We start from the raw sequence: 25,017 nt of genomic DNA, 5'->3' as shown, positions 1-25,017 counted from the left end.
GAACCTTTCACGACACTGGACACGGTTCTGCCCTACGTGGACGAACGGGCCCAGGGCTCCTATCCGGCCCATATCGTCTCCCACGCCGAAGATGCCCGCCAGCTCGCTCGTATCCACAGGTCCCAATCCCAGCAGCAGCAAGAGCTGCGTTACAATGCATCCCACCGCCCAGCGACCTACAACATCGGAGACGAGGTTCTTATCTGGTCTCCTTCACGTGCCCGCGGGAAATGCGAAAAGCTTCAAAGCAAGTTTATCGGCCCTTTTCGTATCACCCGTCAACTTTCCGCTACCAACTACGAGGTTGCCCCTCTATCGCCACCTCGCGATCGCCGATCCCGCGCATCGGACATTGTCCACGTCGCCAGAATCCGCCCCTATCGCCGCCCGGACACCTAAACACCACCACCATCCTCCGTTAACAGCCGCCGGAGGACCGGCGTCTCCATCCACCGGGGGGCTACTGTTAGGAAAAGAAGAGGACGACGGGCTCGTGCAGCAAAAGGCGAACGAGAGGGCTCGAGGTTTTTGAGCGTGCTGACCCGAACCGCCGATTTACAAACCGCATTGTAAATCTCATCCAGCATTAAATCATCGTTTTCCAACATCTTAACAATATATATATGTATATATATATATATATATTGAGCTGTTTATAAACATCACGTGTTGATGAAACGATCTCGATGAAACGTCTCTTGATGAACTGATTGCAGCGCCAATGAGTGGCGACTGGCATTAGAATTTCGGGGGGAAAGGGGGGGGGGCGGAATTCGGCCGGCTGCTGGGGGACTAGACTTTACCCAGGAATTGCTTTTGGTTCTTGTTTGCTTTGCAATATTCTCAGTTGTATAACAGCTCAGTAGTACCTCTTCACATAGTAGAGATTGCTTAGTGTGTGCTTGTCTACAGAATGGGCTCTGTGTAATAAACTTCTAGGAGATTTGAAAACAATACCTTGTGTCTGTTTACCTGTGCTTTTGCAAACACCTGGGTGAGTGCATTTGTTTTCTTTTGTTGTTGTTTTGTTGAAATGTTAGCTCTTTGATTTAAATGGGGCTATGAAGTTCGGCACGTCTTACAAGGCTTTTTTTAAAGATGTCCGGTGACAACAAATAATTTGATTCATATTTCATACGATTGCAGTAAAAAGAAAAACTACAGGCAGCTATGGCACGATGGTAAAGAGACTCATAAGACGAGATATAGAAGAAGCTATAGCAAACCATACAGAGAGCAATAGGCAGCTAAATAAATCATAAAAAGCTTAGGCAGCTATAGCACGGTGTCTAAAAAGATCCCTAGAATAAGCCATAGAGATTTCTATAGCACACCATACAAGATGCTATAGGTGAATAAAGGAACCATAGGAAATTCTATAGGCAGCTGTAGCACGGTGGGTATAGAGAACCAAAGGACGAACTTTAGAATGAGCTACAGCAGACTATACAAAGAGCAATAGGCGGCTAAAAAAGCCATAGGAAAAGCCATAGGCAGCTATAGTAAGGTGTCTAAAAAGATCCATAGAGTAAGCCATAGAGATCTCTATAGAAGACCTTACAAGAAGCTATGGAAGGCCAAAGGAACCAAAAGAAAAGCCATAGGCGGCACCCTTTCTAAAGTGACCCATAGATTAAGCCATACAAAATTCGATAGCAAAATTTTCATTGAAAAAGCTATAGACAAACATAGGGGAGACCATAGGAAAAGCTATAGGCAGCCATAGAAGCGGCTATAGCTAATTGGGCCAATTTGCTATAGCCGGCCATACAAAGGATTTTCTATAGCCAACCATAGACCATTTTGGTATGGGGAAGAAAAAGAGGTTTATATTCAGTAAATGTTTGCTTTTCTAGAAGTGTGTTCTTCTCTCTCTCTCTCTCTTCGCTTATCCTCCTTCGTTCAGCTCGCATCTTTCAAAATAATTAATAAACTACCAGATCAGCTACAACTAGTCACAACAAGTATCGCAGCACGCGCGAGCGTCCTTTCATGACGTCGTGTTTTCCCTTCACCTGTTACTCCCCTCTCCCGCTTCCGCAAAGAGGCGTAGTTTTAACGATGCATCAAAGGTGTGTTTTTATGTAATATAGCATAAAAAAGCCCACTTTTGGCAACATGCTTGAAGTCGGACTATAAATAATCAAGTGTTTTAATCAAATTAAAAACCGCTCCACATTCCCTTTAAACAACAGTGTACACGGGTGATGACAAAATGGTGATGCTTAATAATGTACGAACGTTTCGCATTTTAAATGTTGTGCTAAAATTTAACTTGAATATTTTCCTGATACTTCTATCAAAATGTATTAGCGTAAGTAGATAGAGAAGGTCTTTTATTTTAATTTTCTCTTAATTAGCCATACTATATTTTCATGTCTCGTTTCTTGTTGTGGTTGAGGCTATCTTTTTATAGTAAATGGCACCAGTGCAAGACTTATGCACATAAAGTTTTTAGTTGATGCATTCAGTGTCTCAATTTTACAGGTCATTTTTCTGCGGGGGTAAAGTTTTTCGGGACGCTTTGTATCTTAACCCTACTGAAAAAAAACATTTGAAATTCAAACGAGTGGCAAACTGGTCGCCCGTTTGAATCAAACTTGTCAATCCGTTTGGATCAAACGTGATTATGGGATACGGGTACCCGTTTGGAAACGGTACCCGTTCTAAACGGTACCCGTTTGATACAGGTGCCCGTTTGATACGGGTGCCGTATGGTACGAGTACCCGTTCGACATGGCACGTGACCACACGTTTGAACGTGCCATTCGAATTGGCAAATTATGCGCTAGCCCTAAATGGGTATCGTCTGGGAGGTTGGTTATCCTAAACATATTTAAGACGTCCCGAAAAACATAAACGTATTTATAACATGGAGAAAACACGTAGAACAAATGCACTCGCGTAGGTGCTTGTAAGTGGACAGGAAAACCGACACAAAAGATTGTTTTCAATTCTCCTCGAAGTTTATTACCTCTTCTGTAGACAAGTACAAACGTGCAAGCGATCTGTGAACACTATACAGGTAGACTTCTCCTGGCTGCCGCGCGAATAGGCGCTGCATAATTCTTTAGATAATCTAGAAGAGTACGCGTAGAAGAACGGTCAATCGTTGCCAACACGTAGGTTGCAGTGCACTTACCATCACAATAGCGGACTTGAAAGATGTAATCCGTGATATTTGTCGACACGGTCGAAGCAGGACAACAACACAAACACAAACGAGAGGGAACAGCTCCTTGGAAGTTTCAACACGATGCGGCGCACAAGCTGTCATTTGCCGAACCCAACCAAACCGCGAGAATTTGCGACTTCTTTGAAGAATCGCTCGTTGCCGACATACACGTGGGTCTTTTCGAACACTGATGGCTTTGGTGCACATCCAATACGTTGTCGAGAGACATCCCAATAAGACCGCAGGGTTAGGCGACAGATTGAAGCAGGTAGGACGAGCGAACTTCGAGCAGCAACTGACAGCAAGCAGACAAAGAATAAAGCGGCTGCAAGGCGCGCCCTTCCGGATCTCGATGCTTATCAGCGTGTAGCTCGCGCGCTGCTGTGGGTCACGTGACAGGGGTGACAAGAGAGGAGGGAGGGGGCGAAGTCAAGGCGCTGGGACCACCGGGACAGCCCCTCTCCCTCTCCCCAGGCATTCCAGCGAGATGCGTTTTTGTAGTCCCGAAGAACAAACGCGCGCGCGCGCGCGCGCTCGAACTTTGGAAATGGCGGCGGGGCGGCCAGAAGCTCGGCTTGCGCCCGAGCGAAGAAAGTACTCAGCGCAAGCTCGTAGTTTGAGTGCTGCAACGGCGGGCGTGCTCTCGCAATGCTCGTTATTCTTGCAGCCGCGTGTACGCGTGCTACCTTCGCTGCGTCTTGAATTAAAGTGAAACGGAGTCTACACGTACATTCTTTCACGCGGTCGCGGCTTCTGCGTGAGAGATTCGAGCTGAATAAGTAAATTGAGGCAACAAAGATGGACAAAGTATTAAAGGTCTGTCAAAAATATCGGCTCACCAACGTCGCGCGTTTACGTAAAACAAAAAAAAAAGTGTTAGTTTTAGTTGCAGTATAATCAAAAATCAGCGCAATTGAAATATAAATATAATTACTTGCATTACGCGGACGATCTGAAATCGATGAACCGGTGATCCCAGCCTTCCGGAAAACATTGGCTGCCACGGCTGAAACGCTAGGCGTGCCCACACCGCCGATCTGTACGTTCAATATCAAACGGGCTCCGGAGAGCCGTTTGATTAAACCGGTGCAGTTTGCAACATGGTCGCCGGTTTGAGCAAACGTGCGTCAACTTTGCCCAAACGAGTCACCCATTTGCCCAGACGAGCGACCCGTTTGCCAAGTAGGTGACCGTTATTTCTCATACGGGGGACCCCTTTGAGCCATACGGGCGACCCCTTTGACAAACTGGTGACCAGTATGGTTAAACGGTTACCGGTATGGACCCGTTTATTTTCATATGGGCGCCAAATGGTTTTTTTCAGTAGGGAAGATACACAACACATATTTATATAATATTTCTTTCACTATGAGAAGGGTTTTACTAGGTGTTTTTGAGTGCAGATATGGTATTTAACATCAGACTTCTTGGGAGCGCGTTTTTTTTTCATTTTTGATAATTTTTGTAGTATATTTCTGTTTCAGTAATTAGCAATTTGTAGATATAAAGCGTCATTGTTCATTACTGTAAGAAACACAAATGCACCCCTTGGTTTATCTTTCTCTGTCTGTAGGGAACAACGTTTGTAATCCTCGATAATACAGAGATTTAACACGGAGACTAAGATTAATTTTACCAACATGACTATTTCTTATAGGTTCCCAATTTTATGATTCCGTTGATTTTATGGTAGACTGATAATGTTGCATACCCCAGTATTAAGTCTACCTCAACTGAAATGTTTAATTTTAGCCAAAGTATTGGTTTTGGTATTGGGAAAGATACTTCGGCATTATATAATGTAGTAAAGAACCCGGCATCAAGCATCGTATTCAAGAACAAAACCAACAAATAACGTGCCTCGGAAGAGCGAACAGGTCTCACATTTCGTCTGCTTTCTTTTTCGCAGTATCGCGTTCTGTCTCTCGGGGCAGCCGATATTAGCCATATTCAGTCTAGGTCGTGGTACGTCTGGTAAGTGATATTAGATAGAGTCGCTAGTACTGAGCACTGGTATTGGATCACGCCTTCCTCTCCGTTTTTTTCTGCAACCATGGTGTGGGCGCTGATCAATAGTTTTCTTATAAAATACTGGCTGAATCCTAGGTAACCCGGCGGGTTAAATCACTTGACAATACAGATGGAGCAACGCCGGACGTCGTTAGACTTTCGATTAAAAGGATAGAAGACTTTTTGTCCTAAAGAGAAATCGACTACGGTGTCATTTTTTATCTGGATTGCAGTCCAGACCGAAAATGACACCGTAGTCCAGATAATTTTGGTCTGGACTACGGTGTCTTGACGATCTGTGATCCGAAGGGAAAACTAGTCGTGGTCAACGTTTCGTTTGGACGGAACTCTAATAATGGTTATCGTTCCGTCTGGGCGGAACTTTAGTCGCGGTCTGGCTCAATGTAACGCTAGCGGTGGTTATTGTTCCATTTGAACGGAACGCTAGCTGCAGCATTTATACAGTCACAAATCCTTCGCAATTTGCACTTAAGTCTTCTTCTCTTTGTGCCCGGAGAAAGAGGAGGGGGAAGAGTTTTTATGAACGCTTTTTGCGTAAAATTTTATAAATTCACACATATGCCGACAATTGTTTTTTTCTTTCAACTCTTGGAACGCCGCAGGATCACATGTTTTCCTCCTTCTCAGCCACCTTATGCAGCAGTTTAGGCAAAGAAAGAAGCGGAAGGTTTCTCCGTGGAGTTGGAAGAGGGTATGGGTGGGCATTTGAAATTGAGAACCGACGGCAGCCGTCTGGCTCAAAGCATACCCCGGCAAGCGAGTTCGAAGTTTATTGTTCTCCAGTATAGCGTGATATACATGTCTTTCTTTCCGGTATGTATGGTCGCATTCTTCCGCGAAGAGACATCAGTGTCCGTCTGCGAACTTGAAAGAACTCCTGCCCGAACTTTCATTCGTAATCGTGCATGAACATTATCTAGTCGGTTTGCAAGCACTAACTCGCATTTGTCCTTCTCACACATCACGATAAAGCAAAAATTAGCTCAAGAAACTCTGGGCTCTAGGTACGGGCAAGCAAAAGAAATGCGTTTACCACTAAAGAATGTTAACTCTCTTTTTAATCTTGTGGCCGGTAATGACATTACAAAGATCAGCGGCCTCACGAATCGTTTGACAACCTCAAAGGATGTCTTAATCTGAGTGTGTACTGCTATTTTTCTTAGTTACGGGAAAAGCGGGTGGCCTTAATGGAAGTACAATACTACACAGATAAGAATATCAAAGAAAATCGTCGACTCACTTGTTCGAACCCAGTTGGCCAAAGTAACAAGTTAAATATTAACATTTTCAGGATTCCGGCACCACAACAATTGAGTCCGCAATGGCTTATATGTGGTCTTACGTTTTCATAGCGTCGTCACTCAGTGGTCAACGTCCAGACATGCCACGTTGACTACACTCCGTCGGTGCCATTAACCGTAAGGAGGATAAGTAAAGAATTGCTGGAGTGACTTCGGCGCTCTTCAAGCAAAACCGGCATGGCCACATCAAGATGGCCGCGCGTGATACACGTAATTGGGTGTCCACCGCTATCTTGCTAAGGGTAGAAGCAGACATGTACGAATTACTCAAAAAAGGTAGTTAAGTTAAGTTACGGAGTATTGACACCAAAAGTAATTGGAGAAGAGTAGAAATTACGCATTTGTACTAGTAATTCAGTAAACTACTAACTACTGTAAAAAAGTAGCGCGTTACTTTAAAGCTACTTTCGAAGTTACTTTTTATATCTTTGTGGTAGCAAAATGAACAGCAGTTTGGATCCGTGAAAAACCCTGCGAGCCTAAAATAAATGCAGTCATTTTATGGTTTGCGTTTTCACCAAAATAGTTAATTTGCTCGCAGAAGCAATTGACTTTCAAAGTTGTTATAGGATAGTTTTTTTCCTTTTCCTCCTAAAGACTTCCCCAGCCAAGCTAAAAAGGCGTTCCACCGACGCTCTGGATGGCACGGCAGCGTTGAATTTCAGAAACAGACTGTGCATGGTCGGGTAAGCGAGTGTCGGCATCTTAGGTGTCCATGACGAAACATGTGAGGTTTGCATCTGCTACTGGGTCTTGTAAAACAAACTTTGCACCTTTTTTCCTCGGCAAGTTGAGATTGTTATGACTGGCCCCTCTTTATTCCCACGACGTTTGGAAAGTACGCTGAGCAAGTGCACCTGGCCATCAAGGGTTCAAGTCTCGCGCCACGACGATGAGATCATCCGGACGACTGCGCGTCTCGTTGCAGTGCTAGTGCTACGTAGAGTGCCTTCATGTTCGCTTCTGGGCATGAAGGCGCCCTAGTGCCATATTACTTTAAAAAATTGTTTTGGTTTAACAGAAGATAAAATGAAGTATCCTTCGCCGCTGACGCCGGGTTCAACAAAAGGATCTCCCAAGGGTGGCTCGCAATCCTCGTTGCCAACTACGGTATCCTGACGCGCCTGACAAGCCTGACAAGTAAATCGTTTTCAACAAAGAGGAGGTCTCCCTGGCGTGGAAGGTCGGAAGGACGCGAAGGATTACGTGAACAAGCATCGTCGCTCGTATAGTTGCAGCTGGAAGCGGGAACGGGCTCCCATGAACGGATTATCCGCGTCTGCGTTTGTGCGAGGGGAGTCCGGCGTTGCAAGTGAGTATGCGCTGACGACGAGGCGACCATGGGTACAGGCGCCCTGCTGCGAGGTCATTCCAGTGACTTCCCCCATGAAACGCCCAAACCGCTTGAGGGCAGAACTCATTAAAGCAGACATGAAAACAACAACAACTTTCGGAGTGTCCCCGTCTTTCACGGTTGTAGCTGGAGGCGCGGCGCCTGCGTGCATTACCAAATTAGGTCAATACTTGACCAAGGCTTGATAAGCACCTCTTCCTGCGTTCGTGCGCGCCGGTGATATGTTTTGGCTGCTCGTCGCCACCTTGGCCCAAGGACGGCTGTGATGCAGTTTCTACGGCTACTGGGTATAAGTGCGTGGGAACGGAATGTGAGGGGGCCCCTTGTTCGGGTATGCCACTTCATCTGCTGGCGTCTTATTTATTTCTGTGCTCAAACTTTTGTGACAAGCAAAATTAGCACTAGATTTCGAAAATAGTTAGTAATTTGAGCAAAAGTCACCTAAAAACGTAGTTAAAGTAAGCTACTAATTACCACAATAAAGTTGTAATTGAAAGTTACAAAGTTACTCGCGGAAAAGTAGTTAAACTATACTCGGCGACAACTTTTCTTGGCAATGCAGTGGAAGGTACGTCCCGCGTCCCCTCTCCCATTTTGAGTGTACGAAGGCTTTCCTCCTCCCCCATTTCCGGGGAGAGGAGGAGAGCCTTCGTACACTCAAAATAGGAGAGGGGACGCGGGACGTACCTTCCACTGCATTGCCAAGAAAAGTTGTCGCCGAGTATAGAGTAGTTTGAGCATAGAAGTTGAACTACGTTCAAGTCTGGGTAGAAAGCACGACGCCAGTTCGCACGGTAGGTACGTACCTTCGCCATTTTCATAGATGCGTTCTATATGACGTAACGCCGTACAACATTGTTACAAAAATCATGATTGGCTTCTGCTGTACATACTGCTGTGCACAAATAACTAAAGTTATGCTTCATACCCTAACATCGCTTGATATAAGCGTCTTCCACCCCAGCCAGTCTTTATAGCTTACCGCCGTGCGTAGTACGAAGACCATGCACCGAATATGCTGCAACAAGGGCGCTGGTCGTTTTTAACTTAAGGAACCCGCCCCGCCGTCTTGTGAACCTCCCTTGGCGCCCCGCCGTCGCGAAAAACAAAATGCTGCATGTTCCCTCTCAACGTTGTGGCGCGGTCGCAGCACGCCAACAGCCACCGGCTATTACAGGGTAAACGCTCTTTTCCAACCAGGCGTCTACGCGCAGCGTGCGCGTACATATATTAACACAAAAAATAGCCAACAAATATACATCTTCCCCTCTGGGTAATTCTAGGAGGTACAACACTGAAACATAGACAAATTCACATTCCAAATTCAAAATGTAGTTTACCTGATCGAAATAGATCATGAAGTTCTTTATGGAAAGTAGAAACGTTCCCTGTAAAATGGCCATACATCTCCATATACGTCCGTGGTAGAAAGTTTTCTTTGTAAACAGCCCTAAGAGCATGGGAATCAATGGTTTCCAAAGGGACCGAACTGTAACTCCTGAAAACGAACAATTATGAGGTAATGATACACCGTTGTCGACTTCATAGCGACATTGAATGATTTGATTATTCGGAATGAAATCCTCATCTTTTTGTGTGACAACATTTTGCGCTCAGGGGCATGTGTGCTTTGCCCGGTACCCCCATCTAGTGTAACATCAAGTGTGTATGCAAAAATATGCGAAAAGATGGGGGTGTTAATAGAAAAGTTAACATCGCATTAACCCTACATAAACCTCACGTAAAACCATAGACTAGTCTACATATATGTTCACACCGGCCTCAAATATATACGTACCGGCCACCCTTAAAGTTATACCAGTCGCCGGTACAGGCCACCTGTCACCCTCTATCCGATATTGGCCGACGACAGGGGCTTACTTGTCGCCAGTAAAAAAATGCAGGCACGCCGGTACAATACTATCGAGAACCATTTGTATATACAGGCGATCGCTATCCATGTAAAGGTACTGCTATCTCCCTACAAAAGACAAACAGAGAGTTTTAGGGGACCGTTTTTCACATCCGATGCGGTACGATGGGCCGTTCGGTACGAACTGCGCATATTCTATTGCAGAAGACTTGCACATACGCAGTTCGTACCGCAGAGCCCATCGTACCACATTCGGTGTGAAAGAACGGTTCCTTAAAACTTCCTAACATCCGGTACCTGTATGCGATAACCACGGAACAGTGGGCTGGCCTAGCAGTCCGGTGTCCCATACTGGTATACCGCCATACCATTTCAAAATTTCATCGACAATCTCTTAGCGGATATTTCACATCAAAAGTCAGTTTGCCTGTACTCAACAATCCCCAAATGCATAAGGTAAACAAAGCGAATAGATATATACACGGTACACAGGCACGTGTAATCTGCAACAAAAAATATCAAGACCCAGGCGCACAGATGTTTCTATTTATGAAAATTGAGATCTATTAATATTTTGAGAACAGTCAAGGTTTTTTGCATAATATTCGGACAAAGATATGTTCGACCAATCAAACAATTGAAATCTCGATTTGCTATCACTGAATTTTTAATAACTTCCTGGTACGACCGAAAGAATTTCACTACAATGAGGTTACGACAAGGAGCCGTACGTTACTGTCGAAAGGTAAGCTTGGTGTAGGATTGTATATATTTTTTATTTGTAGAATAGATACAGGTGTAAAGTTTTAACATGCTGTTAATAAGAGCTTTCGATTAATTCACAAAACCTCTCGCCGTAGAACTTTATATACAATATTAGTTATTAGTCGTTCGGCGCTCCATACCATACGGGTGTCTTGAAAAGAAACAAAACCCGTGCGTGGAAAGTATATGTGCGAATCTCTCTGTACGCTAAAAAGTCTTCAATTCTTTAGATATTCAGCAGCCTACTAAGGATTACAGCAAGAGAGGTGTGGTTATATTTACAGAACTTACGCATTGACCGAAACCGAGAAGCGAAGACTTAGATACAATTTTGCGTGGTGTAGCAGTTCTATACATTCATTATAAAACTATCAACGTAATTTATTAATTTTTTCTTGATTTAAATTGATTATTTTATATCGATCGGGTAATACGTACGTTATGCAGGAAGCCTGTGAAAAAACTCTTATAAGAACAGCTTGACGCAGGCATAAGCTCCCCGGATTGACATTTGTGCCGCGCAATCCAAAGAACAATCTACACGCAGTTTCATTTCCATCGTTAAAAACAAAACTCAGCAGTAGGATTTGCAAGGAGTAGAAGAAAGATCAACATTCAGTTCTATGTTTAACATGGGGAATGGAATTAAAGACAAACACATTGGTATATCACACGAGCAAATAAAAGGAGATTAAGAACGCTCGAAATAAATGTGAGGTAAACAGAGCGACGCCCACGGGTAATTAAACTCTTCAATCTTACATAACATTTTTTGAGACAACATAAGTTTTGTGGGATTTGAATTAGCCCCAAAGTGTTTTGAACATCTTGTCTTGTAGTTTCATATTATCGGTATTTATTCTGTTTAGTAGTCTGGGCAGCTTCTTTTGAAGCGCATCTTGCACATTTCACATTATTCTTGATAAACTCACATTTTTCTTTGTCAATTGTTGACTACCACTTAAGCGGTTTTATCTGGCAACGACATGCAAATAGTCGAGCCGGTTTGCGTGTATACTGCTGTTTGCATACATTTACGCCTGCACGCATAGGCGTCTATGATCCAGATATTCTAATGCATGCAGGTCTTGTATAAATACAGGTCATATGTGCATAGAGGGAACCAGTTTAGTTACCGGTCCTGCATGCAGATAGCCTCATGTAAATCAGACAGGTTAGTCTTTTTATTAATGTTTATAATGTTTTCTGCGTGAATTCCCCGTTGTAAATTTTACTTGATTAAAATTAAGCAGAGTCACTGAAAGGTAACCTAATAGCGGCCGAATCCACCACTTTCCAAGACAACATGTACATTTCTAAAGTACATGCTGTCGCGTGCTCACAAGATGTGTCTTCTTGAATTAATATTATAATGAAAGGTGAACAAAAAGAAGAGTCAAGGACATACGTGTAGCTTTCATTATATTAGTATCTACATCAACACCCCGCTACAACTCTTTTTTGTTCACTTAAGACTAATACTATCTCGTGCTTCGTTGATGGGTTTTCGCAGACCTGCAGGCTGCTTTCGTGTTTCTTCAGGTGTGGCAAGCCCGTCAGATTGCAAGGTTAACGAGTTTCGTTTAGTGCACTCGTGTCTCCTTGCAGGCACCTGGCACAAGACGATTGTGATTTTGACGGTTATTAATGTTGCGCCTCGCTATTTGTCTCTACACTGTAACATCTTGGCCTTTCACAGTACTCGTGCTTGCTTCTACAAATAAACAAAATGTAAGAGTTCTTACCTTTTCCTAAGTAAAAAATACTTTAGACGGCGACTTCCAAAGTTCATGGCAGCAGTAGTCAATTTCAGCACTTTCCTCATGCCGATAGGATTCGAAACCAAGCTTTACGTGGTAATTTCTAAAAACAAAGGTATCATTTTTTATGTAAATTCTGGCAAACCGAATAACTATATTTATTACGTCTGCTATCGTTTCAACAAAACAAAGACAAGACCATACCCTACTGAAAAAAACCTGTACAAATGTATACCGGTCTATACCGGTTCACACCGGAGTCCTGTATTCTCATATCGGTAACCGGTAGCTCTGTACCAGCGACCTGTAACCATGTACTGGCGAAGCCGATACGCCGTACCGGCTGCCCATACCATGTACAGGCGGCCGGTAAACATGTACGGGCACCGCAGGTAGGCCACAGCGGTAGCCGGTAACCACGTACCGGCGAAGCCGATACGTCGTACCGGTTGCCCATATCATGTACAGGCGGCGAGTGAACACGTACAGGCGAAGCCGGTACGCCACACTGGTGGGCCGTAATAACGTACCGGTGGCCAGTAATCGATGTGCGGCTAACAGCAACCACGAATCAGAGCGACCGGTAACGCATTACCAGCGCCGTAACTTAAATCGGCGGTCGGCAACCTTGTACAGGCTCTACCGGTATACACAATAGACCGATCTCACTAAGCGTTGGGCGCATGCGTAAAGCCGGCATAACTTCAGTTCACAGGAGGCAGGAGGCCGTGCACGCGAGAGCTCCTGCCTTCTCGTGCTCTACACGTGAAGAGCTCCAGCGAGGTTGTCGCACGTGCCCAAAGACTAAAGCTCCCTCGCTGCATTGCGGCAGCGGTGGCGTAGTCAAACTGGCCGGTGAGATCGTTCTATTTAACGCGACCAAAAATTATCAGACCTCGACGGGAACGCGCGCACCGCGAAACCAAACTGTGATATTTTTTTCAATAAAGAATTTTATTCAGAAAATCACATATTAGGTCATTTCAATTTAACAGTTTCAGCTATCAAACTCAACCATTATAAGACACGCATATTGAAAGTCATAAAATGCGAAAACCAAATCCATGGGAAGCGAGGCCTAGATAAACGAGAGTTTGCTTCATAGCTTTGAGCCCTGTACCGCGGTAGTTTCGGTTTCGGTTTATTGACATCGGATTGGATTGGATTTCGTAGCTGCAAGCCAGAGTGCAGAAACACCACCAACGACGGACAAACAATGTTTTTCTTAACAAGAAATAAACTTAACATGGCAAGTTTTTATGCTTTTAAATGTTTTAAAACTCATTTGAGTAATAATAGTACTAATATAAACCAAGGCTGATTATTTCTTCAATCCAATCCAATCCTTATGTACCCGCCAACGAGGTAGAGGGGTCCCGCGCCCATAGAGTTATTACAATGTACGCTAGAGCTTCAACTGGCGCTAGTGTCTATGCGACTTCCGGAAGGCAAATTGAAGCAGACAGCAACCAGTCTACTTTTGCGGTGCTCCTGTGCATTCCTATGAGAAAACGCGCGTGCATTTTGTCTCTTCGCCGGAAAATAACATGAATAACTTTTATTATTTCGGTCGTACCGGATAGTATGTACATTTATTAATATTGTAAAAGTGTAATTGCTTTAATTACAGCATTTTTCATTACCACTAAAGGGTGTTAAGCTTCGCTATATTTCAGGCCCAAACCTATGTTTCATGGCAGGTATGTAAGAACAAGCGACGATTCTAAGCAAACTAACGATCGAAAAGAATGTAGAGTGTGTTCAAGGTTCGCTAGCAATGCGGTGGCGCTTATATATTGCTAATATGCCCGTCCGGTCACTCTATGAAAATGACTCCGTCGTGCATCTTTACGACGGTTAAAAAACATTCGGATGTAAGAAATAAAGTACGTTGACTGCGAAAGGTGTGCCTTTTTATTATCTCCTATGCCGGGGAGTTTTTATCGGGCACCTGTTTTCCGACTTTTCCCTATTTGCAAATATTTAGAGCGTGCGGTTGATGATTCGAACCCAAAACATGCAGCTTTGCACATATTCATGAGCAGAAAGAATAAAGCAGTACTTATTTATTGCAAATCGGACTATATTACGTGGCTTTCAATTTATTTTGATCGCCTGCATGCACAACGACTTACTTATTCAGTGTTACTGCGTAGTTCTTGCCGTCTCTCTTGGTGTTTCAGATGTCCTTCGTTCGTTTGGCACGTATATCCCCCATGGTGGAAAGCGCCGATGCCGTGTTCGCGGTAACAGTGTCCGACAGTGCACATAAATGCATGTACGAAGCGGTTTTAGCACCGTTTTTCATGCCACGAATTTCAAATGAAAACGCCGTAACTGACCGATTATTTCTTCTGCGTGACTGAGAAATGTTCCAATGTGCCAGTACGTACGAAATATTTGAGATATTTGCTCTTATAATCGAGCACAGCGAGAAAATGCACTCGCTTTTTTCCATAGAAATGCATTACCGGAAGTCAATTTCGGACTGGTTGCTGTCTGCTTCAATTTGCAGCAGCACACTAGCGCCAGTTGAACCTCTAGCGTACATTATAATAATTCTATGCCCGCGCCGCTGGCCAGCTGGCCAGTGCCAGCCAGTGCAGTGCTCTGAACCAAAGCCGCATTGACGTTAGGGCTATCTCGATCGGTGTGTATCGGTGTCGATATGTACTAAGCGTACGTGATTTATGTTGATGGCGCGGAGGCAATACAGCGTGATTCGTATCAAGAAGTTCAAACCGGCGAGCGTTGCCGACTTCGACCCCGACGTGCCGAAAAGCGTCTACTGGGCGGCTGTTGGAGCGTGCGCCGGGGAATGGTAAGTTGTTTTCTACGCATCAGGGGCTCGAAGCACAACGTTTACTGCAAACCGTTAATAGGGAGTTTTCGTAGATCGTTTTCGCCGTCCCGCAACGCCCTTCGCAACTCGCTATATACCTGTAACTTTACAGTAAAGGCTATCGGCGTGCAGGCGCAGTAATAGAGTTTTAGTAGATCGTGTTTTCAGGCCACGCTAATCGTAGCGGGAGCTCGCGCTGCCACTTCGATGCATGCTCTGAAGCGGGAGGCACTCACTTGATCGAAGGACGTTTTAGCGAACGCCCACGTTTCACCGAATGACACTTTAGCGAATAGTCGGACGCCGCGAAGCGGCGTTTTCGGGTGGGCCAAATGGGTTCACATTTTTGTAATGAGCCGCCGCAGACTGTCGCCGCGAAGCGTCGTAAAGCGCAGCCCGGCGGATGGGTTAACGCGCGCCCCCGTTATTCGCTAAAATGTCGATTCGCTCAAATGTCGCTGTTCGCTAAAATGCCATTCGCTCATGTAGTATGGACCCCTCTGAAGCGCGCGCTCGTAGCGGTAGCAGACCTTCGAAAACGATCTACTAAAACTCCCTAGTAACTTCTTCGTTGCGGAAAGATTAGCGGAGGGGGAAACAAGGTCTACGAAAACTCCCAAATGTTCGCGAGCCCCTAATTTTTGGCAAATTCTACACGTCCAAAAATTAGCGAAATTTAAGGACACGTGGAAAACGGAAATTTGGTGGGCACCCGTTCCGGCGTCCCCCGTTCCGGCGTCTAGAATTCGCGAAATGTGGTGGGCACGAATATGTCCTTGCGCCGGATTTGTAAAGAACTGGGCGGCAAAAGCAAAGGGTTTTACATTGTTGAACTACAGGGCGCTCCAGATTGCAGCCACGGCATTTAAAATAAATCACAACAAATCGGCTCTGTAAGCTACGACAACTTTACCACATAAGTTCGACTAGGTGGTGCATTTAATGTGTAAAAATATAGAAGAAAAGACTTGTTGAAACAAGGGTTATAGCGCAGGCTAGCGGGTGAACGGTCATATTTATAAACTTCGATACAAGGGGCGGGGGGGGGGGGGGGGGGGGAGGGGGACAAACACAACTTTGAGATGTAGCTCAATGTGCATGTTTTGTCTTGCAGAGACACGAGGTGAGCTGGTTACTGCTTTGAAAAAAGAAGCACGTGGCCATCCCTATGATATTGGACTCAAGGTTCGAGGTATATGTGCGCCTTTAAACTGTTTTTCTTACCTCATTCTTAGACTCTGTTCAGAGCCGCTGGCCTTCAGTTCGTCTTTTGTGTTCCTTTTTCAAATCGGCAGCATACTTCACTTGTTACCAGTTGGCAGTAATTGTGGGTAAAATTGCACGGTTAGGCTAAGGAATATCTTGCATTTTGCTCGCCTCATGAGTAATTGTGTCCATTCATCATGGCTGGTCAGGACTATTTGTATAGACGTTTTTTTTAAAAATTGCTTGCTATTCTGTTACGCAGATCCGGTGGGTAGATACGCTCTATGAAAGTGGACCACAAGCCGCACTTTAACACACAAAGAGCCGCAGCTTGGCCACTCCTGGTCTCGATTGTGCTGTAGCCGAAGTTGTCCGTCTTCAATTTTAAGAGATACTCTCCTGCTTGTTTCTCGACCGCATTCTGATTTTGACCCTGTTCAGTCTTATGAGGCGTCCTCATCTGCTCTAAGTCTCAATCTCGTTGTACTGGAAGGTGCATCTCTTCTCCACTATCGCAAGACGTCCTCGTTTGCTTGGCGTCCTGCTTGCGTTGCAGCCGAAGTTTCCTCTTTTGAATCTTTTCATCCGCTTCGATGGTCCTCTTGTTGCTACTTTCCTCTCTAGCTTTCAACAAACATGTCTCATGTTGTCCCGAAGTGCCCTAGGCACTTTGCTGTCGCAGTGCCTCAACATGCTTGTGTGTATGCTCCTCTGGTAATTCTTGCTTTCGCATACCGACAACGATAGATGATGCTCAAGTCTGGTTCACAGAGCTCTCCTCAGATGTGGCTATGCGCCACTGCGACCAGATGTGACACTCATTGCTATGGCAACAACGGCGTTGAGTCACTGGCACGTGCATCAACGCAGCTCTTGCCTGCACCCAGTAACTCTTTCGAAATGCTTGCCCATGTGTGCTCGTAGTGAAGCAGATACGATGCCCGGCTTAGACCCCAACAGTTGTGGGTTTGAGGCACAGTGCCGGCGGCATGTTTTTCTTTTCTGAATTATAATGTGCCTGCAAATGATGTTTTCAAAAGCAGTTACAAATCCTCGGACCAATGGAGGCCTAAAGTGCATAGGGTTTGCTTATAAATGCTATCGTATTTAAAAGTACTGGATTGCAAGTACAAAGTAACTGAGAGTTTACGTACCTCATAGAAAGTACACTGGGTGCAAAGTAGTATAATCATAATTTACTTTCTAACTAACTGAGAAGTACCTTTAACACAATATTTTATCATACTATTTCGTTTACCTATACAGTGTTTTCTGCCAACAGGTACACGTAGCCCAAACAGATACACATATCGTCCTTTACACACTAGAGTGTTTAAAGGACGATGTAGCAATTATTTCCTGAAATGACAGTGAATACCAGAAATATGTTCATGGGCATCTGGAAGCATTCTTTCAGGGGGAGGGAGCAATCACAGGTATAGGGATGAAACATACACCTAGAAAATAAACGGGGGGGGGGGGGGGGGGCAATTTAATATGAACTATGTGTGTCCGAATCCTGTATGGGAAGTTTATATTAAATGATTATTGAAATCCGTGGACCTTTTTTCTTTTCCAGATTGAGATGTCGCCATCCCCTGCAGTGGGTGGCAAGTACAAGAAAAAAGAAGACGGAGGACAAGACGTCCACTATGTCGCTTGTGGAGCATGCCTGACTGGTTGAAAAGCTGCGGTCGGCAAAGCAGAGGGTTGTGAACCTAGAGCAGGAGCTCCAGATGGAGAGGACGCTATCAAGAAGACTGCAGTAGCAGCTGCTGGCGCTACTGGGTAAGCGTGGAGGCACTTTCAGTTGTTGCCCACCTCACACACGACACATGTGCTCACACTTTATCCGAGGGATCAAAAGTAACTTTAATTTTCTTTGCTCGCAAACAGAAGTAAGCATATACTACAGGGTGGCCTCAAGGTATAAACGAGTTGGCGTCTATAATTCTCTTTTCTTCTCTTAGGGTGCAAATGGAGCTTTGAGAGTTTGTTTCTTGTTGCTGATGGCGATGACCCCGTTTTGCTTGGCAGCAGTGTTGTTTTGACCGAAGAAATATTTTTTTGCAGTTCGTCAAACAATCATGTCCATCCCAAGACACCATGGTCTGTGCGCATAGATGAGGCTTGAAGTGAAAGTTTGTTATGTCGGTTACAACATTGTAAATATGCACTTTCCGATGAGCCCGGCCAGCACACGTCCTTTCGTCATTGGGGAAAAAGGAGTTCTTTTCGTTAAGGAGGAGGGAGTGAAGAAGCTGGTCGTAGGCATGACCACAGCACCAACAAGGCTGAACTTTAATCGGGCGACAGATTTTGCCTAGCAACGCAACTGTGCAACTGGTTAAAAGATGGCCAGATGATCTGCTACAGCATTGGATTTCGTCAGAAAGATTGAGCTTATATCTCGCAAACCGTCGGAAGTGCTAGGTATGAATATTCATTAGCTATTCACCGGTATTTCTTTGTAAACATGCTCTCTGCCGCCCACTGCCGGCGAATTTGATTGCATTTTCTTTTTTCCTTTTTTTATTTTTTGGTTTTGTGTCTCGTCCTTTTTTTGTGTGTTCTGCTCGCACCAGTTTTCCAGCCCCGGTGTGTTACGGAAAAACAAATGGGCACACTGTCGACAGTCTTCTGTCATGCCATCCCTCATGCCATCAACGGACCAGAAAAGTGCTGAAGTCCGAATAACCAAGCATGTCTGAATTTTTGGCCTCCGAAAAATCTCTCGACTCCTGTACCGTATCTTGTTTCTAAACAGTGTTTTATTATGTTGCAGTGGACAAACTCCCGTCTGGCGGTGTTGGGTCAGCTCCTCCAGCTTGCCCAGCAGCAGATCCTGCAGCTGGCGCTCCTGCTCCAGTTCACGTTGTACGAGCTGGTGTGGATCACGCTCGACCCGTACCGGCCGCTGATGCTGCTGTTCCAGCAGCGGTTCTTGGAGCAGGCCTACCGGAGGCACCTCCCGAGTGTATGCCAGTGCTTGCAGAGGTTGATGATGAGGTAAGTACAGAATTTCATTGAATATTCATTTCAGATATTGCGCAAGTGACTACATTTTATGGTTTCCACAGCACCTTGAATGAGGTTATTTGCATGCTTTCTTAAATTGAACCATCGTCCTGCTTCAAAATGCTGATGAATGTAAAGAGTAGAACCGGGCATTGATAAGATATTTCTTCCCAATTAATTGGTGCTTTTCTGAAACGTTTTCTATCTAGTGTCCTCATTTTATTTCGATATTTTTCATAAATCGTGTATCACGAGCCCAGATTAAAATTCTGTTATAATTGGTACCCTTCTTTTATGTTCCTCTTTACTCAGAACTCACCTAAAAACGGACACTTACACCCGCCCCCCCCCCCCCCACCCAAAAGTTTCATTTTTTGCAAGGCGATCTATTACGGTGTCAAAAGACTACATAATTAATATTTTGCAACAGAGTCACATATATTTTTATTAAAGCCAGAAAACGCAACTGCCCAGAACCGAAACTGAAACCCGTGCACGGAGGTCGGAGAAGTGGAGAGGAGAGAGTGGGTGGGAGAGGTCACGTGGCTGCACCCGACTGAGCTTTTTGTTTTCCCTTCCGTGTCCTTTTTTTTTTGTGTGTGTGTATAGCAGACGACATGCATGGCTGGAACTGTTTGCTATGCGATTCCTTTGCAGTTATATTTGTTCCGCTCTCTGTTCTGCACTTCAAGATGAGTTGTTCTGTACATTGACAAGTTGGAGATGAGTAGTGAGTGCCCGTGGTGAATTTCCGTGATAAGCTCCGAAAAGAATTCCACCAAGATGTTGCGTGAAGAGCTGCCTCGCATGTCCTGCGTCCGAAAAAAGTGTCATTGTGCGGCACACGTCTGCACAAGTTTCCGAAAAATCAAGATTGGGACCAATGGCTGGCTGGCATTTCCTGTAGAGCATTCTATCTATTTCTAAATTCACCTTGGCCACGGTGTCTTGGTACAAAAGTACAAACTGTCCTACGTCAGGGGAGCCCGGGGAGACTCCATCTTCGTTAAAGAGGCCACGAAGCTGATCTTCGGCAGGGAGGACCTGCATGGGCCGAGTGTGAGGGATGCCATGACGGCGCTTCAAGGGCGCCGTGGCCGAGGGGGCCCTGACTCCAGTCAGGTTGGCAGCAGTCAGCAGTAAGTGCCCACTTCTCACAGATGTATCATACTTGGTGAGACATTCAAACCTTATGGCTTCCAAAGTTGCAATCTGCTACGGCAAAATGAATGGGATAAAATATTCCAAGGCTTTCAAAACTTTCAGTGTTAAAGGCTGTTGAAGGGTCACAGTTCGACTAGCTCGAGCTTTAGGAACGTGGAGCTCCGAGCGCAAAACCAAACTGAAGAAGCCTTATCTCCTTCTTTGTTTTTAATATATGAAGAAAAATAAAGTGACCTTGTCACGGTCATCTAGGTCGCTTGGCGCTTTCTGATGCATTAACACTATGGAGGTTTTAAAGCAACATGCTCCGCGTCACAAATATCTGCTAATCCCTGCAAGTTTTGGGGGAGGTCCATAATATCAGTGGCCTGCTCGCAGGACCTTCTGCTGGCTCCCCGGCAGAGCTGTGAGGCACTTATTTTTTTTTTTAACAAAAAGCTGGCACTAGCAAAGTTGTGAAACGAGTTTGTTTGTCCACTAGAGCTGCTGCAACCGAACTATGTTTGGCACTGTCCTTTGAGTACTGCACATTTTTTCTGAACTACCTTCTCATCACGGGTATTCCTCCTATCACGTATGAATGGACCATTGAAGGGTCGTGACACGGATATTAAATTAGTTAAATGATTCTTGATGTCAAATTTGTGTTGTTAATTTATATACATGCTCAGAACAACAATGGCGGCTTAAAATCTTTCTTTCGCACACACACCGCCGGCCGAGGATTGTGTGTTCAATGTTCCTTTCACTTGTTTCCATGGTGACATTGTTGGGCATGAAATGTGTTCGAGGCTCTAGGCAATCGGAGGCCCATGTTCATAATTGAAAATACACATTTGGATTCATAGAACATACTTTCATTTTAGTTAACAGGCAGGCGAGCTGGTTAAGGATAGACGTACTAACCCAAGAGCGTGGGGACAAAAAGGGACAGACAGACATAAAGCTCCGGAGCTTCGTGTCTCCGTTCCTTTTTGTTCCCCTGCTCCAGGGTCTATAATTTTTATAGACACTGAAATGCAAGGAACACACTTTAAGTGCATAGTTGTGGGAAGTCACACTAGGTCTGTTCGATTTGCTTGAACCAGCCCATATAGTTCAAATAGTGTAAGAACTGATGCATTAGATTCAATCGGAAGTTGCTTGGACGCTGAACTGGCCTGTTCAATTTATCCCAGTGCTGCACGAGCTCAGCCTCAGTTCCTCAGAATCTTGCGCTGGCTGAAGTCAGTTCAGCATTCAGGCAGTAACAGGTGGCAACTCCTCGGTCTTTCGGAAACCAATTACAGGATCGTTTGTAACGCTGCAGCTTAACTTCACGCAGCCGCAGCTCGACTTGCGCACTGCTTCTGCACACCTCCGAACTCGGTCTGAACTGGTTCAAAACTTTCTGGCCGAATCATGCATACCTGCTGTTTTCAGCAGACTGCGTAATCGTAAGAAGTTGCTCTTGGAGTCTACATGGTATCACAAGATATTAACAAAGCATAAATTGTAGTGGAAATTGCTTGCTTATAATTGCAGGAAGTAAAATAATAAAATTTTCGAGAAACTGTAGATATACATGACTTATTGTTGTATTATTTTCCCCTGCAGATGCCTTCAACGAGCACATATGGAGGCATCCTCGAGAGGCCTCTCCAGGGAAGAGGACAGCTCGGGTCAACCTACTGCAGTATGCCAGTTTGTTAATATTCTACTGCAGGATATTAACAAGAAGCTTGACTTTTAAGCTTGCTTAGAGGTTAAGCTTCTTGTTGATGTTCTGCAGTATGCCAATTTGCCTTCACTAAATACACATATAACCTGAAATGACCTGGCTCATGCTCATTCTTTGCATGACAAATGCATGCAAATAGTTAAACCTGCAAAGATCTGTACGTCCGTATGCAAACGTTCAACACCATGTTGATTCCCATTACTGCGTCGGAACGGGTAAACCTGTAAAGATGTAGGTTTCTCTATCTGAACAGGTGAATCTGTATAAATATAGGTTCCTATATCTGAATGGGTCAACCTGTAAGGTACAGATTCCGATATCTAAACGAGTCAACCCGTACAGGCACGGTTTCCCTTACCTAAACGGGTCAACCCGTACAGGTACGGGTCCCGTATCTGAACGGGTCAACCCATACAGGTACGAGTTCCTGTATCTGAATGGGTCAACCTGTACAGGTACGGGTTCCCAGTAGCGTACGGCAGACCCGTATCCCATAACACCGTATGAGATATACGGGTCAATCAGTATGCATTTTTATACAGGTTTTTTCAGTAGGGTAGGCAGGACACGCCTATCGGTTTTACTTGTCTTCATATTTTATCAATCAAAAATTATTTATTTAGGTAATTAATTCGCTTTTTTTTTCTATATGAATGTTACCCGGGGCACAGAGCAGCAACAGACACCGCATGACAAAACCCGTGTGCAGGGTGGCAATTGTTAAAATGCGGCGGTTGCTGAAGACATTGTACTTGCATTCATGCGTTTTTTAAGACATTTTTAAAAAGGTGGACCTTTTACTTTCATCTTCAATGCAGGATTAGCGGGTTTTAATGACCTTATATGCGAGGATAGCTGTCAAGACCAGCAAAAGTAACTAGAATATGTTACATATTTAAAGTTTGAAACACTGCGCAATCGAAATCTCTTTTTACGCCTTGCACTTCTCCCCTGCTAATATAAACACCCCCGCCCCCTTAAATAAATAAAACAAAAAACTCGTGCGAGGTTCGTCTCCGAATATTTGTTAATATAACAGTGCCTTCTTAATAACGGGGTTCATATTTGCGAGACAAGCCCGTAATAGTTCCCGTCTCTAATAAGACGCAATTCAGAAAAAAATGGTTAAAATACAGGCGAGTTGGTGTAAGTTCAGCATTATGTTAAACCTGAGACTGTGGTAGGAAAAAGGAAACGCAAAGGAAGACAGAAAAAGACAGGCAACGTCTCACACTCAGCTCCATAGTTTATTTCGTACGCGCCTTAGATACCTCGTCTCAAACGCCGTCACTACAATCACCAGAAGCCACAAAACCTCACGACAAGTGGGCATAATAGAACAAGAGGGTAGAAAAAAAGAAAAACACCCACACACAGTTTTTAGCAAAAACGTGGGTAAAACTTCCCTATCTCCCCTAGCCTCGGCTATGAAACATTTACACACAGGGACTTTTACACATCTTGGGACTCGATGTTCGCTCTAGATGTTTCATAACCGATATTAGGGCAAACAAAAGGGGGTTTCCAGTGGTTTTTGTTAAACATATTTGTGTGGGTGCCTTATTTTTGCTTACCTTCTTGTTTTATTGTGTCCTCTTGTCGTGAGGTTTTGTCGCTTCTGGTGATTGTAGGGGCGGCGTTGGAGACTAGATATACAAGGGGTGTACGAAATAAATTTTGTAGCTGAGTTTTAGACGTTGCCTGTTCTTTTTCTGTCTTCCTTTGCTTTTCTTTTTCCTACCCCAGGCTCAGGTTTGACATCATGTTCAATTCAGGACTTCTGATTTTGCTTCCTAAGATAGTATGGAATAATACTACGAATGCAGTGAGCTTTGATATTCTGTTTGGACATTGTGGATAAATGGTCTGAAGATATTGTACTTTTTATTTTCGCTTTGCAATCGGAAATTAGCTGAACATAGAGCCTAGGTGCGCTGTGGTCATTTGCGAATAAAGACCATGTCACCTAGTTCAGTTTATGGGTGCATAATTTGACGTTGAGCGTCGAAATCTAATTTTAATGCCAATCTGCTTATCACGTGCTGCCACAATCAGCAGGAAACTGCGAGCTGGAACCTTTAGCGCAGTCTCGTTGCTTTGGATTACCCCAAATACCTATATTTTTTAAATCACCGCCACTCACCCTTTCCAATAGGATATTTAGTATCGCGAAATCCGATAGGATATTTAGTATCGCGAAATCCGATAGGATATTTAGTATCCCGAAATCCGATAGGATATTTAGTATCGCGTAATAGTCATTGTGAAATCGGGAAGTTAAAAAAATGTAAAAACCAATATTCAAATTTACCCGCGCTTTTCAGTGCCGTGACGTCAGGGGAGGGCAGCCTTGAAGGTCGAGTGGGCAGTCTAAAAATGATCTATGCGGAGCATTTGTTTCGTGCTGCTGCGCGGGTGCTGGAGCTAGCGTCCAAAATATTCGTTTGACTTCATAAAACTGCTTTTAATCTGTTGGGAACAATGTCTTCAGTTTAGAGAGAACCCCTGCGTTCCTCTGACGCCACTTTTTTATTGTTGCCAGAAGAGACTTTCGCTTTAAAAAGCGCGGAGAGGAAGGACTAACATTTTAAATTCAATATCTTTGCGAAAAAAATTATTTTGACCCAATATTTGGGGTACTATTACAATAATGTTTTTTGTGTGTTTTTACCAAACGTTGAAACAAATCTGTGACTAGGTAAAAAAAAAAAAAACTCCGGGTACCCCTCTACCAGCTGCATCAGAAATCAACATAGATAACAACTAACTTTTTGTTACCTCAGAATACTTTCTGACAACGAGTTAGCC

At 44.4% G+C, this 25,017-nt stretch overlaps 1 protein-coding gene across 1 annotated transcript in view; it reads right to left on the bottom strand.

Moving 5' to 3' along the window:
- The window catches only part of LOC115320170 (indolethylamine N-methyltransferase-like), a 65,037-nt gene extending 48,707 nt beyond the window's left edge, over nt 1-16,330 (bottom strand). The window contains exons 1-3 of the mRNA XM_042287998.1: nt 16,326-16,330; nt 12,245-12,346; nt 9,202-9,359 (exon numbers count right to left, since the gene is read on the bottom strand). Of these exons, the coding sequence (XP_042143932.1) occupies nt 9,202-9,359; nt 12,245-12,346; nt 16,326-16,330 (265 nt within the window). The remainder of the gene's footprint in view (nt 1-9,201; nt 9,360-12,244; nt 12,347-16,325) is intronic.
- Nucleotides 16,331-25,017: the final 8,687 nt, after the last annotated feature.

The sequence above is a fragment of the Ixodes scapularis genome, unplaced genomic scaffold, assembly GCF_016920785.2.
Source record: "Ixodes scapularis isolate PalLabHiFi unplaced genomic scaffold, ASM1692078v2 ptg000847l_1___fragment_2___debris__unscaffolded, whole genome shotgun sequence".
In the NCBI taxonomy this organism is placed as follows: Eukaryota; Metazoa; Arthropoda; class Arachnida; order Ixodida; family Ixodidae; genus Ixodes; species Ixodes scapularis.
Note: the sequence above shows the minus strand (reverse complement) of the source record. Positions and strands in the feature narration are given on the sequence as shown.